The sequence below is a fragment of the Diutina rugosa genome, assembly GCF_008704595.1.
Source record: "Diutina rugosa strain CBS 613 chromosome Unknown scaffold82_size33690, whole genome shotgun sequence".
NCBI classification, from domain to species: domain Eukaryota; kingdom Fungi; phylum Ascomycota; class Pichiomycetes; order Serinales; family Debaryomycetaceae; genus Diutina; species Diutina rugosa.
Window position 1 is genome coordinate 18,856 of NW_022995207.1, and position 14,872 is coordinate 33,727.

Below are 14,872 nucleotides of genomic sequence, written 5' to 3' on the forward strand. Positions count from 1 at the left end.
GACTGGCCCAGCGAAGATCGGTACCCTATTCAACGGCGCCACCACTACCCACAACACACCCGACTTTTAATAATATAGGGGGGTACACCGATAGGAACACTTGACACTTTCAGGGGGCTAATGTCGTATTTTCCCCTCGGTTAGGTGTGGGCCCCAGACAGTGTCGCCGTGATAAGGTTGAAATTACGACGCTTGATTCGCCCCAGGCTGCGAGCAACTGGTGGTAATGGTACAGATAGCGCACCCTGTCTTTGCCCCTATTCAGTAAAGCCGCGGGCCTCGCACTAAACTTGTTCCTTTTTATTCGCTCGCATTGTCAGCCTTTGCTCTGGATAATAATAGCATTGCGCGCACGTGAGCGTTGGTTGCGAAAAGATGGAAATGAATGACGTTAACAATGTCAGTTGTTTATGTAGAGATCCGCGCATGTGAACGAACGCGAGCACTAAGCAGACGACGGTGATAAACCACCTTACGCGATGAATATCTCACATGGCGCCGCTGTCATCAGTATTCATCACAAACAGTTTCCTAATTTACGAATCCAGGGGGGTCATCAAGGTCACCGTGATTTGTTCTTAACTTAATGCACTCCTTACACACGCATAACTATTCGGGGATTAGATCAAAGGCGCTACCAACCATTCGTCAAGGTGGCTGCTGACGACATACTTTCGGCGATTCTCGTATTTCCCCGTCACGGTATAATCACGTAACAACCACCTCGCTTCAGTGTATGTTTGGGAGTAGTATCGTTAGAGGCATATACCCCAATACCACCGCCGGCACTTGCGGCTTGGTCATCGTCGACCAAATACCCCGCACCCACTTGAGCAATCTAAGCGGTACAAACGACGCAGAGGGCTCCTATCTTTATTGTGGATCACCGGATAGCGCGTGTGTACCTTGCTGCAGATGAGATTCACCCCATATATCGGCACAGCCATACCACAATCTCTGACCTCTGATCGTGTGACGTAAAATTTCTGCTTAGGCCAAAAGTATCTCCAGCAGCGACGTCGCCACCATGTCACGGTTGCTTTTCCAACCAAATTCCTCGCGATCGAGCGCAAAGAGACCGGTGCCGCTGACCTTGCCTTCAAACTGGCGGTCAGGGTCGCCAGCAACTGCCTCGCCTAGGTGTAACACGGAAATCTCGCCGCTGACGCCTACACAGAGCACCACGTCCTGGCTCTGTTGTTGCCAGCAGGGGGTGAAGTGCCCAGTGTACACTCGGGGGATACACGACGTCTGGATATGGCGCGTGACCCCGGCGCCGTTATCATCGAACACGGTGAGCTTGGAGTGGAACTTGTCGCCGGCAACGATCAACTCGCCTAGCGGCGCCTGGTTGATGAAACAGTTTGGCGGTCGCGCCTTCAGCACCGTGTGGAGACTGATAGTGCTACCATTGATGTTGTAGCTGAACTGGAAGAGCAGGTCTTGCTCCGTAGTCACGAGAATGTGGTGGTCATGCTGCTGGATCAGCGTGATCTTCGACGGGAGCATCTTGACAAGTTCAAGCGGGTGGATGCGTCCATCTTCATAGGAGGTCAGGTAGATGCTCTTGCCGCTGACCATAAGCAATAGATCTTCAACTTGCTGGATACTGGTTATTGGTTCGTTATGAGTCACCAGTTTTAACTCGTCAACGGTTACGAGGACCTGGCCTTCATTACGATAGCGGACAACATCAATTACTTTGAACGCCCCCTCGCTGCACACCTGGCACCCCACCAACACCTTGTAGCTGACTCTGGTGCCTTTATTAACCAGCCACACCATAGCACATATCGGGATCTCGTGTTCTCGGAACACTGAGCGCAGTTTCAGTTGTCGTTTAAACTCCACCTTTGCCGATTTAAGCAGCTTGCGGTCGACTGCCTTGATTCGGTTCTTTGGGTTCAGCAGTCTCAGCAATATGAGGAATAAGTGGAGGTGTTCAAGGTAAACGAACTTGGCCGCTCTCTCACCCACAACCACCTGGCGTATCACGGTCTCGGGGAAGAACAGAGGATTGGCAACAATGACGGCGTCGTCCCGTACCACCACAAGTTTGTTATCGAGGGGAGCACAAGTAAATACACTGCGTTCAACTCGTTCCTCACCAAAGAACATTCTCTGAGGCTTCAAAGACGACGACACCATCCATATGCTGCGACCAGTAACGATAAGGTGATTGCCCAATATGCAAAACAGTAAGGGAGCGTCGCTGAGTCTATAACACTCGATATTGTCGCCATCGATAGTGTAAAGATAGCCGTCTTTGGTCCCCACAAACACTGGTCCCTCAGCATCAGGCCAAGCCCACACATCATTAACCGAACGCAAATTGTTGAGCTCATATAAATGGTCAGGGTAGGGAGATGGGGGAAGCATTTGAGAAGATGGAGGCACCTCAGGATCCGTGTACATCAATAACTGACCGTCAAAACCACCCACAAAGAGACGAGTGCCCAAGGTACGAAGACACGAAACCTCTATGTTTGTGGGGATACAGTGCATCTGCTGCAACGCCAGGTTTAACAATTTGAGTTGGTTTTTGGCGTCTACCACCACAAGATACTCGCCCCACACCTCTGCGAACATCACTGACTCCGACACCTGAGTCATGCCCCATACAATCAGCGTTGGCGATACTTTAATTAATGATTCGTAAACCACCGCTGCGAACACGACCGGGTACTCCCATTCCTCCATTACCGTTAAACTCGTTGCAGTTTCGTCAAACACCACTAATGCCAGCGACGTCGGGAGTGAACACACGAAACCCGTCTTGTCACCAATCGCCACAGGGAATACCGAGGTAGCTTTGCGAAGAGATTCATCGCCGACTAACGCTTCAAGGGTACCGCCTCGCCGGAACTGGGTGAGTCGGGTGCGGTTATTAGTGCCTGTTAATGCCCAGAGCTCCTGTGATGAAGCACAATAAAGCCCGCGAGCATTATAAGCAGGTATCGTGGTAACATCTATGATAGGAGTCCAGTTGGACCAGTTCTTGCGAAGTTGGGCGGTGCTGTACCCATCATCGGCGAGGTCGTCGGCAAGGTCTAGCTCAAGCTCTTTATTACCATCAGTGTCGCTGCCATAGATAAACTGGTAGCGCTGGCCCTTAATTTGTCGTAGCAGAAACACCAGGATGGCGTCGGGAATCTTGATTTTGCGATGAAAGTGGACGGTCTCATTCAGTACTTGGAGCTGGTACACTGAACCGCCGTCGGTAGCCACGTAGAGGGCATCGCCATCAATATAGGACAGTGTCGGAAACTCGTGATCCTGCCACGGTGCTGTTGTCGTGGGGAGATTGAAATCACCACTGAGAATGCGGTGAGGTGTCACCACCTGGACACTAGCCGGTCCAACAAATACGAACTGGTTTGTCCCCGGAATGGTTGCCACAAGTACTGGAACGGTAAACACACGCGGAAGTGGGAGCATGGTGGGGGTATGGCTATCATGATGCAAATACAAGGCACACCGGTTGTGGTCGGTCCACACCACCAGCACCACCACTAGTTCGGGAGTATCGGCTATGGCGACGTGTAGGATCATCCCTGGTATCAGCATATTAACGTGTTTAGCGAGCATGATGCCATTAGGGGTATTTTCCACTAAGTGAAGACGGAACCACCGTGATGCAGTAACAAGCACGGTACGCTGTTGATGAATTAGAACTTGGTTCATATGCGACCCACAGTCCCACCATTGCACCACAAACGGAGTGAATATCGGGTCAGAGCCTTCTGAGGATTGTGGTGTCACAAGAAATAGTCGTACAAGTAGGAGGAACCCCAGATCCTGTAGTATAACCAACGAGTCCTCGTGTTCACTGCCAACCACATCCACCAGACGCACCATTGACCGGGTAGGGAACTCGACACCGTCGATGACAAGCGAGCCAGCTCGCACAATCACCTCCACCGCCTGGGCCACGGGCTCCGGTAGATCCTCCGATTCGCCATCGGAGAACGCTATATCGACGTCATCGTCGTCAAACCAGTCCTGAGACTCCGGGTCGGCGTCCTCCAATGTCTGGAACCCGCGATCATTGACGGTGGTGCTCACAAGGCCCCGATGTGGCTTGTTCACCACGCATTGGAATTGGGGGAATATCGCCACAATCTGAGGCGACAGGATGAGGGTGTGCTGTTGTAGATGTCGTGGTGGGGGAGGCGGGGTCTCCTCAAACAACCCAGGGTAGGCTGACTCCAGCTCCATCGCGCACTGATGGTGACAGATGCGATGGTAGTGGTGATTATGGCCTGATTCGCGACTATGGAGTATCGATGGTGAGATCAAAGTGGTAAATAGTGGTAGTTAGCAGGTAACGTAATTACTTGATGGTAGGCTAGGGATTGGAAGTTAACTTGCTTTTTAATTATGGTAATGTAGAATAATGAGATTAGTGGTTGTTTATGATAAGAGAGAATGGCAATTACCCAAAATACGAGTGAGGAGACAATTGCCATCCGAAAGATAAGCAGATGAGCAGAACAAGTCCCGAAGATAATTCCTAGTACTCATGCTCCTCTGCATGGTAGATTGTGCCGGTAATAAGGTCAAATGAACGCTTTTGACACGAACCTATTAAATAAACGGGATCATCATATCTATACCGTAAATGAAGAAACAATTTATTCAAACATTTCCCGTAGACTTTTGTCAGACCCCAATGGCCTTTCTCTATCCTCTTCAAGCCATATTTGCTCGTGTGTGCGGAACGGCTCAATACCCTACCAACGGTCTCCACAAGTCATTCGCATCGCGCACGCTTGAAGGTGATGTCAACCAACCTATTTAAGGCCACCGTCAACGAGTACCTAGAGGAGCTTCCGCGGCCGATTCAGCTTCAGCTTTTCCAGCTGGCAGCGACGTGTCTTGCCATCTACCGGTTGCTCCCGCCAATGGCCAAGTTCTTCATCATGACGCTCGTGTTCAACGACCAGCCAGTGTCTCTGCGTGACCTCGACAAGTGGTGCAAGCCGCAGGCAAGAAAGCAGCAGCTCGATCTGCTTACTCGGCTTCGCCTGCTTCACTTGATCGAAGAGAAGGGGCCTAATATCCACCTCCAGGATACCTTCCGCAAGAACTTCCGTGATTGCCTCACTGGCAACCAAGGGGCCAACGCCTTTGGTCGGGTGTACATCGACGAAGACGGACCCAAAGTTGACGTGGCCTTCCTCGATAACTTCGGCTCTACCAAATGGGAGACTATTTTGCATTACATGGTGGGTACTCACCATGCTCCAGCACCACTGTCGCTGGTATTAGCATTGTTACGCAAAGGCGGGCTCATGGAAGGCCCCCTGAATAATTTACGCATTACTAATAATGGGTTCCAGTTTCTTTTACAGGACCTGAACGCCCAGATCTGGACGTTGCTCATTCAGTACTTAAACCTCACCCAAGAACTTAATATGGACCCTGTTGACGTGCTCAACTTCATTTTCATTTTAGGGTCGCTTGAACTCGGCAAAGGGTATTCGGTGCTGCTGCTTTCCGAGACTCAAGTCAAGATGTTGGCCGATTTGAAAGACTACGGGTTAGTGTACCGCAAATCGGAGCGTCTGGCGGAGTTCTACCCCACTCGTCTTGCCACCACACTTACGTCAGACCTGGCGGCCCTTAAGACGCCAGCAATGGCATTGGATCAAGCTACCCTGCTGACGCTGCTGCTGGAGCTGGCGCTGGCAGGGGCATCCACCCTGAATCAAGGCAGTATCGTGTTGGAGACAAACTTCAAGCTTTACGCTTACACCAATCTGCCGCTCGAAATCGCCATTCTCAACTTATTTGTCACCCTCAAAACGCGGTTCTCTAATATGGTGTGTGGGCAAATCACCCGTGAGCTGATTCGTGAAGCGTTGACTAACGGCATCACTGCCGACCAAATCATCAAATTCTTGGAAACGCATGCCCACCCTCAGATGCGGATTTTGGCTAAAGAAAAGCTTGACAAGAAGATCGAGTTCGACACAAGTCACAACATTAACACCGCCGGTGGTGCGCCCCAATCGCAGGCTGAAGGGGCTCGGGTGGCACAACACAAGCTTGAAATCTTACCTCCAACAGTAGTGGACCAAATTCGCTTATGGCAGTTAGAGTTGGACCGTATTCAAACGTTTGAGGGTTACTTACTCAAAAACTTTTCCACTCAGCATGAGTTTGAGCTGTTATGTGGCTATGCTCAAGAAATCGGTGTACTTATCTGGAGTGATAAGCAAAAGAAACAAATGTTTGTCACTAATGATGGCTTGACCCAAGTTGGAGATTACGCTAACCGTCATTTCCGCAGACGCAATTAATTTTTCCCAGGTACCTTCGAGCAGTCATTCCTTGATGATCGTTGAGTGAATGAAATGCAGCTAATTTACCGTTGCTAAACGCATGATTGATTGCAACTCGATTATGCGATTGTCACTATTAGCTGGTGAAAAATCGCACTTTATTTAGTTTTAAAAGTCAGGCTGTTGGAAGTATTGTTTGTGCTTTACTATTCAGGCGTCGATGAACATGTCGCTTTCGCTGAACTAGTACGCTACTTAGCAAACCCCGAGCACCAATACCTTTTTCTCAAAGGTGTTTCCATAGTTGCTACCGATTACAGCTTTCTCACGTATCGTGAATTTACGAGTTACGTGAACATGATCAACTTATCTTGAATCTGGTGTGAGTCTTCTGCCACGCACGGGCAGTTGCCTCGGGTGTACAGCAGAGTAAAGATTATCAAAAACATAATTTGAACAGCTAAAATCGCTTTTGTCAAATGACTGCTTATAATGAGTCCGGGTAAACGGGATATGACTTTCTGCCCAACGAATTAATGATAAAGTATCGAGCAGAAATATAAAAGGCACAGCACTCGAGGGTCTCGCAGAACCTAATAGCTAAATAGTCATACAATTACATGAGTTAATACACTAAGTGGATTGTATATGTTACTTCTTTTGACAATAGAATGCGATGTGGTAACATATAAGAAATCTCGGTGTAGCGATCACTTTACGTTGTCTGGATGAGAAATGGTTGTTATGGCCTATCATTCAACGGACGTCCGTAAAATTTATATAATTCTGAATCTTCAATTTTTGTCACAAAGCCCGTAACCTGAGCATTGCCTTCACCCAGACTCGAACTATACAGTGATCTAAAATAGTACTTAGATGATATTACTGACCTATAATTAAAGACGATCTCTGACACTACTCTTGGCTATCTAGTTTCTCCAATATCCAGAACATTAGTATCACCTCACTGTCGCATCAACCCCACGAAACGTTGAACGCAATTGGGATAGCAGCGCCGCCCACGCCCCAATTTTGGCCCTCCTCCATATAGATGATATCACGATACAGTTGTCTCGTCAACCAACAATTCTGTTGCTAAGCCATCCAATAATACCATTGCATTCAAAAATGGCAACTTATACCTTCGTCGAGGACTGAACTCAAAGTCAGCTTCAAACGAGCCTACCACGATTTGAAAATGAGGGGAGACAAATACTATCGCTACCAACTGTATTAGTCTCCCAAGGATCTTGACCGAATTTCCTTTTCATCTTCATTGCCACAATATGCGCGATAAGGGAATGTTAGACGATGATCCCAATTCGGAAGTGGAACCGGTGACGAGACGACAATGCGATCAATAGCGACTCTGGAATTGTGAGCCCGCCTTTGCCCCTAAAGTGTTTGTCGTCTACCTGAACATTTCCCCCCGGGAGTCTTGCCGAACAGCATAAATAGCGAACCTCTTCCTCTATTATCTCCTCACACTTCCAAGCTTTGTCATGGCTACTTCTCTACTAGAGTACGGTGGCTTGGTTGCCTCAGACATGGCTGTGGTTGACATGATTCGACAATGTCTGAATTTTGCTGCGTCGCATTGAAGTCGGTGTGCGCCCTGCCGGGGATCCTCATGGTCTCTCTGGGACCAGGGTTGTGACTCCAGTCCTCATGGCGCACTTTACAATGTGGCACTCGGCAATCAGTTCAGGACAGCCATGGAGGAGACAGCTGGGTCCATTTTACGATAATAGAAGAGCAGTCGCGGCTACGATTATCACTGATAATGATCTCCACTAAAGTATTCGAGCGAATGTATACTAATTACAGGCATCATAATCAATAACGGAGCCCAAGGCTATATCTCTACGGTCCTGGAGCGTCATGTAAAAGCATACCGTCTCTTATTCTGCATCTCACCTGGTGCTACTTCCAAATGCAAAAACTTTTCGTAGACGAGATACGTACCTCGGCATCCAAATTAGACTCTTGGAAGCACTACTTTTGATACGAAACAATTGAGTCAAGGGTGAGGTTAAGTCTGTCACAGCTCACTCAGTTACATATTGCGTATACCATGCGCTTCACACTTCAAAATTCGGATTCTCGTCAACTCCTGCATATAATACACTGCATCGTTCGTCTAAAATTTTTTCAAATTTTCTTTTCAAATTTTTTTTTTTCTCAAAAAGACTTTTTTTTGCCTGTAAACAACTTCCTGCTTTTAGTATGGATGTCTTTGAATCATGCGGAACATACGAATGGCGTCAGAATTCACATGATCTGTCTTGTTAATGGTGAACGCTTGAGTTGATGATTCCTCCTCTACATGCAGAATCGATTTGCAAACGCACATGAAAGCATGACAAGTTCTTTTGTATCGCATCTAACTCCATGAGACTTCTGCAGTTAGTACTCTAGCGTATTTCAATTATGACGGTAGTATCATTCGTGGTTTGCTTGCAATTTGCAACTTGTAGCGCCATAATGTACTGCATACATGTACTCATTCTGCAGGTAATGCCATTGAAGTGCCATTGCTCCAGATACGTCATATCTGTCGTAAACTTGCCCAAAATCACATCAGCTATACTTCAGATGCCAACAATAATCGCAAAGCATTAAGATCAATTCTGTGGCTTCTATTTCATTTTATTTCTTGACATACCTGAAGTTACACCGAATTGAACGTCAGCCTGCCCAGATATTTATCTACCATACCTCTGGTGCCAAAGAATTTTATTGTGTTAATTAGAAGTCTGTATCAGTTTTTCCTGATTTTATATCACACTTTGAAGTTTTTCTTGAGAAAACTCAGAAAAACCTCATTTAATGTTGTAAATTCTACTTCAAACGTATAAATCACAGTGGTGTACTTTAAAATTTTTTAGGGTGTCGTATACGTAGTGAAAAACTTGATTGAAAGTTCATCAAGTATATGCATATGCAATGATTGTGTGCAGTACCTCTAACCCTGAATGCGTAATATCTGTGTTAGCGTTAACGTTAACACTTCCTGAAACCATCAAACTGAACAAACATGCTCAATACCAACAGTGATGCTGACAAAAATGAGCTGGTATCTTTGGAGGTTCGTGTTGTAACTCACCTTATTGTGTCCTGCATCTCCAGTCATGCACCTGCATAGGCATTGAACATAGACGAGATGGTACACGTCTCCGATAACTGCTACAAACATCACAATTCAATAATAATGCTTACCAAATGTAATAAACTAAGCCAAAAACTTAGAATCGTGCAAACTAAAATTTGACAAAAGAAATTTTTTTTTTTTTTTTCTTTTTTTTTTCACTTAAAGATTCACCTAGGAACTCCAATTTAGAAGTGAACTTCCCCAGATATTTATCAGCTATACTTCAGATGCCAGAGAATTTCATGAAGTAAACGGAAAGTCCGTACCATTTTTTCTGATTATATATCACACTTAGACATCTTTGGCGGAAAATTCAGAGAACCCCCAAATGCCGTTGCAAGTACTATTTGAGCCGTATGTATGACAGTGATATTGTTAAGTTTCTACTGGAGTGGGTTTCACGCAATGGAACTACCCCCCGGAAAGTTCACGTATGATATGCAGACGCAAGTTTTGTGTGCAGTTCTACTATTTGCAAGCATCATATGTACGTTAGTAGGAGTGTCAGCTTCCAGGAGACTTGTCGAATTATATAGCCACACTCGTAGAATACAGCCGTGATATACGAGTATATCATGGCTTACAAGCTCGCCACCTACATGTCATAAATGCGGAAGAAACCCTAGCACGTTTCTTGATTACCACTTCGGCTTCGTGCAAGTACCACTTATGGTAACATTCGACGTACATGTTAAGTTGGTGCTATGGCGAATGAGAAAATAGTCTTCACCGGCACACTAGAGCCAAACTCGGCGTGTTTTGCAAACACCATATTCCACATGTTGTCAATATGCTTCTGCGGCAGCAGATTCGCAATTCGCTGTCAAATCTAGGATAATAAGACGCTGCCAGAAAACTTCACGAGATCAGCGATACAGACACACACAATCAGCGATCTGTGTCCAGCATGCGCGTTGTATCTAGTTCGGCTCATGGTGGTAGATTGACAGATGCCTCTCGCTCACAAGTCAGTACTTGCCACTCCATATTGCATATAATACACAGGCCACCTCTTAAGGCCGCAACAACCCAGAAGGTTTCGTGACACACATTTAGTGTCACCATTGTGTGTTCCACTATCTCTTCATTGTAATTGGTGAGAAGGTAATTGTAATGAACAAAACGAGGAATCGGTCTCCACTCATATACGGACCCGATATATCGCTAACATGTTCAGAGCGCAGTTTGATTGCTGCCTGCAACGTTCATGGTTTCGAAAGATTTCAAGTGTTGCCTTTGATCAACTTAATGAGAGTATGTGACTTAATTATAATCTACACTCCACCCCAGATTACCCAAATCTCTCATGAACTAGCAGTTATTCAGGCTTCGCCAAAATGTCCTAACAGACTATGTTGAGTCAGCCTCACTCTTTCGGCGTGTAGGCTTGATAAATTACATTTGATTTTATACTCCGCGGTAACGGTTTTGTGCCACCCTTTTGCACGTGCTAAGTTTACTCCCCTGAATAACTCAACGATAAATCGACTAAAGTCTACTACTAATATGTACAATTTACATTTCCCTTAAGCTTCGCCGAACATCTTATCTCCCACGTCTCTTCAGCTAGTATAGTATGCTTCCCAAGCCATTATGACGCGAGTGAGACAACACGGTTTCTCCGAAATTCCCTGTGGCACCGAGTCTCGATAGAATTTAGATTAAGCCCACAAAAGGCCATGTACCAATCTCTCGAGAAATAGTACCGTTTCTTTTAGGCTTCTATTCTCCTTGGCTCGAACGTCTATCGGAGAGTTAAGTGGTCCACTTGAAATATTGCTGCCAACATCGCCTACTTGTGAAACAATTATGCATAATTTAAGCAATAAATATCTTGACGAAAGCGCGTAAAGTTGTGCTTTGGGTTGGCCATTGCAACCATTTGTCAGCTTGATACCCCGTGCGCCAGCGTTATACATGCATAAGAAACCACCTCGAGGAGGGTGTTTAAAGACACATTCTACTCTTCGCCGATAAATCCGTTTGTTTTTCCTCGGGAGATGGTATCCGCTAGGCTAGAAGAGGGGTACCCCGGGCTCACACTGCGTAGGGCAACCGTTCGTCGCAATTGTATTCGCGAGATCAGGAGCTAACGGTCTACTGTCACCGCGCCATTGCACGTGACAAGGTCCAGTGTGGCCGCCCGCCCCCCTGACCACTAGTGGCGTTAGGTTTACCCCTCCTCGAGATCTCTTCCCTTTTATATCGCTTTGAGCCGCCAGCGACGTCGAAATCTCTCTTACCCGCAATCTTCCGGATAAGAGCCAGCGCAGCCTAACCGTTTATTGCCATCGCTTCTCTCAGCCCCACTGGGATTGCGACAAAGAAATTTTCAGCCGCCAGATTAATAAGCAGCCTTATCCAGAAACCGACCTCCGGGTTTTTCTTATTGCAGCAACCACCCGCTTCGTTCCTTTACGTCCCCCATCCCCTTTTCAAGCTTCTGAGCTTTTTCCCCCCAGCCGTTTCGCAACCCCCTATCTATTTGCGCCACACCTAAATCGCCATGGGGCTTCTTTCGCTCGGGACACCATTGGACTGGCACGAGCTGAAGCAACACAATGAGCACGTCCGTGAACACGGCATCGCCCAGCTCATCAACATCTTCGCCCAGCACCTGTCTCGCGACGATGACCGCTTCCTTTGGGGCGATGAGGTCGAGTACATGTTAGTGGATGTCGATGATGCCGACCACACCGCTAAGCTTGCCATCGATTACGACCATATCCTCGACGATCTCAACGATCCCACTAAGGCGGGACCTAAGGCCGAAGCCGCCAACGTGCTGTTCCACCCGGAGTACGGGCGCTATATGCTTGAGGCGACACCGCTCCGCCCGTACGACGGCGACTGTGTGGCTGACTATGTCTACATTGAGGAAAACATGGAGAAGCGTCGTGAAGTTGCCGAAAGCGAGTTGCCTAAGAATATCGTCCCGTTGACCATCACCACCTTCCCGAGAATGGGGTGTCCTCAATTCACCCTGCCTCCAGCCAAGCCCATCGGCCCGGCGTCGCAGTCGTTATTCCTCCCTGACGAAATCATCAACCGCCACGCCCGGTTCCCGACATTGACGGCGAACATCCGCAAGCGCCGGGGACACAAGGTGGCGATCAACTTGCCCATGTACCCTGATCAGCACACTAAATTGTTGGACGACTCCATCCCTCGTGACCGGGGGCTCTTCCCTTCAGACGCTGAGCCTCACTTGGGGGCGCTGAAGCCCGGCCACGTGTACATGGACTCGATGGGGTTCGGCATGGGGTCGCTGTGTATCCAGATCACCATGCAAGCTGCCAATATTGACGAGGCACGCTATCTTTACGATGCCCTCGCGCCGGTGACGCCAATCATGTTGGCGCTTTCGGCTGCCGCACCGATGTTCAAGGGTTACTTGGTAAACCAGGACGTGCGGTGGAACGTCATTTGTGGCGCCGTCGACGACCGGACGTTCTTGGAACGCGGGGTTGACCCTTACCCCGGCTACCACCTTACCGGTGGCATGGACATTGACCCCCAGCGGCACTTGACCAAACACGCCACCAACCACACCATCAACGAGTACGGCGACATCAGCAACCTCAAGACCAACGACGGCAAGCCCATTCAACGGATCCCGAAGTCGCGGTACGGGCTGATCGACCAATACCTTGGTGACGGTGCTGTCACTGGGTACTTCCGCGACGACTATAACGATATCAACCCGCCTTTGAACCGCAAAGTGTTGGAACGCTTGCAGCAGCAATCTGGATTCGATAAGCTTTTGGCCCAGCACTTTGCCCACTTATTTATCCGTGATCCGCTTGTGGTTTTCTCGGAGAGAGTCAACCAGGACGATACTCTTGACAACGACCACTTTGAGAATCTTCAATCGACCAATTGGCAAACGCTTCGGTTCAAGCCGCCGGCGCTTTACCCTGAAGGTACTGACTTGACCAAAGTTCCCGGGTGGCGGGTAGAGTTCCGCCCCATGGACCTTCAACTTACTGATTTCGAGAACGCCGCCTACCTGACATTTATCGTGTTGTTGCTGAAGGCGATCCTCAAATTCCGCCCTAACCTTTACCTCCCCATCTCCAAAATTGATACTAATATGGACTGGGCCCACGGCGTCGACTCTGTGATCGACCAAAAGTTCTGGTTCCGCTCGCTTAGGAAGTGGAACTTGCGTAACAGCGACTTTATTGGCTACGATCTCACCTGGTTTGACCGCTACACTAATAAAGGCAACGATGTTGCCGGCTACCTCAACGGCTACAGCCGTAACGGACCGGTGAAGGAAGAAGCATCCAGTACCGATGAGGACGGTGAAGTTGACACTATTGTCGATGACTACGATGAAGTCGACAGCGACGGCCACGAAAAACGGTACACTGTGGCTGAGATCTTCAATGGTACCGATAAATTCCCGGGGCTTATCAAGCTCGCCATCAAGGCCTTGGCTACCGAAGTGCTTCCAGCGCTGGAACAAGGCCATTGCAACTGCGCTAAGCTCGAAGCCCAGGTGGTGCGGATCAAGTACTACTTGATGTTGCTTTCCTACCGAGCCTCAGGCAAGATCCCCACCACGGCCCACTGGCTCCGCGACCACGTCACCCACCACCCCGACTATCGCCACGACCTGAAGGTGTCACAAACAATCAACTACGACCTCATCAAGTTGGCGGAGGCGGTGACGCTGTACGATAAGACCGCCCTTGAGCCGTTGTTGGGCGACGAGATCACCTCATTTTTGACTGGCGGCACTTCCGCGTAGATGTCCACCTTTGCTTACAAAAGGTTTTAGAGATGTCCTAGAGTTTACTTCTAGTCTGTCATATTTAGCATTAATTCTTTTTCGCAGCCCCGCTGGCGTAATCATCGCCGGCGTTCCCGCCCCATCGCACCTCATAAACCATAAATCCCCCCTTACCCCTTCGCGTCGGCGTGCCGCCCAGGGCGTCTGTCGCACAATAAAGCACCCTGCACGAAATATGCCAGGGCAGGCAGTTAAGGGAGGCTAGAGTAGCCATAGCTGTAGCGTTGTGTTGGTGGGCACTAGACTCGTATTGAAACCTCTACGTTGTAAGCCTCGTACCATTGTTGGCTTAGGCATGGCGGGGGAGACGACATTCTCCAGGATCAGCCACCCCCTCAAATCGCAATTCGCGAGTAGTTTTTTCCATAATGGCCCCGGGCTGCGCAACCGCGGCGGCGCCAGCGAGGCCTCTTTTTCTCTACACCGTGGCAGCACTCCGTCAAAATGTATGGGCACCCTCCGCTTGGACCCGCGGCCTGGACCTCCTGTCGAGACGCGTCAGTCGCAGCACCGAAACCGGCGAACATCTCATCTCATACATTCTGGCCAAAGTACACTCCGCAATTAATAAGCAATGGTAGCACGATACTGCTATTCACTACAAACGAGGGGACCATTTGCTACGAGATCACCTGT

At 48.4% G+C, this 14,872-nt stretch overlaps 3 protein-coding genes across 3 annotated transcripts; 2 read left to right on the forward strand and 1 right to left on the reverse strand. All coding sequences in view use genetic code 12, as the record gives it.

Moving 5' to 3' along the window:
• Window positions 1-990: 990 nt before the first annotated feature.
• Window positions 991-4,218, reverse strand: DIURU_005228 (uncharacterized protein; the record flags this gene model as incomplete). Its single annotated transcript, XM_034158187.1, has 1 exon — window positions 991-4,218. The coding sequence occupies one exon, from the start codon at window positions 4,216-4,218 to the stop codon at window positions 991-993; it is 3,228 nt and encodes a 1,075-aa protein (XP_034009986.1).
• A 563-nt stretch (window positions 4,219-4,781) lies between these two features.
• DIURU_005229 (TFIIH/NER complex subunit) lies at window positions 4,782-6,305 on the forward strand (the record flags this gene model as incomplete). Its single annotated transcript, XM_034158188.1, has 1 exon — window positions 4,782-6,305. The coding sequence occupies one exon, from the start codon at window positions 4,782-4,784 to the stop codon at window positions 6,303-6,305; it is 1,524 nt and encodes a 507-aa protein (XP_034009987.1).
• A 5,639-nt stretch (window positions 6,306-11,944) lies between these two features.
• GCS1 (glutamate--cysteine ligase) lies at window positions 11,945-14,194 on the forward strand (the record flags this gene model as incomplete). Its single annotated transcript, XM_034158190.1, has 1 exon — window positions 11,945-14,194. One exon carries the CDS (start codon window positions 11,945-11,947, stop codon window positions 14,192-14,194), a length of 2,250 nt encoding a protein of 749 aa, XP_034009988.1.
• Between the last annotated feature and the right edge of the window lie 678 nt (window positions 14,195-14,872).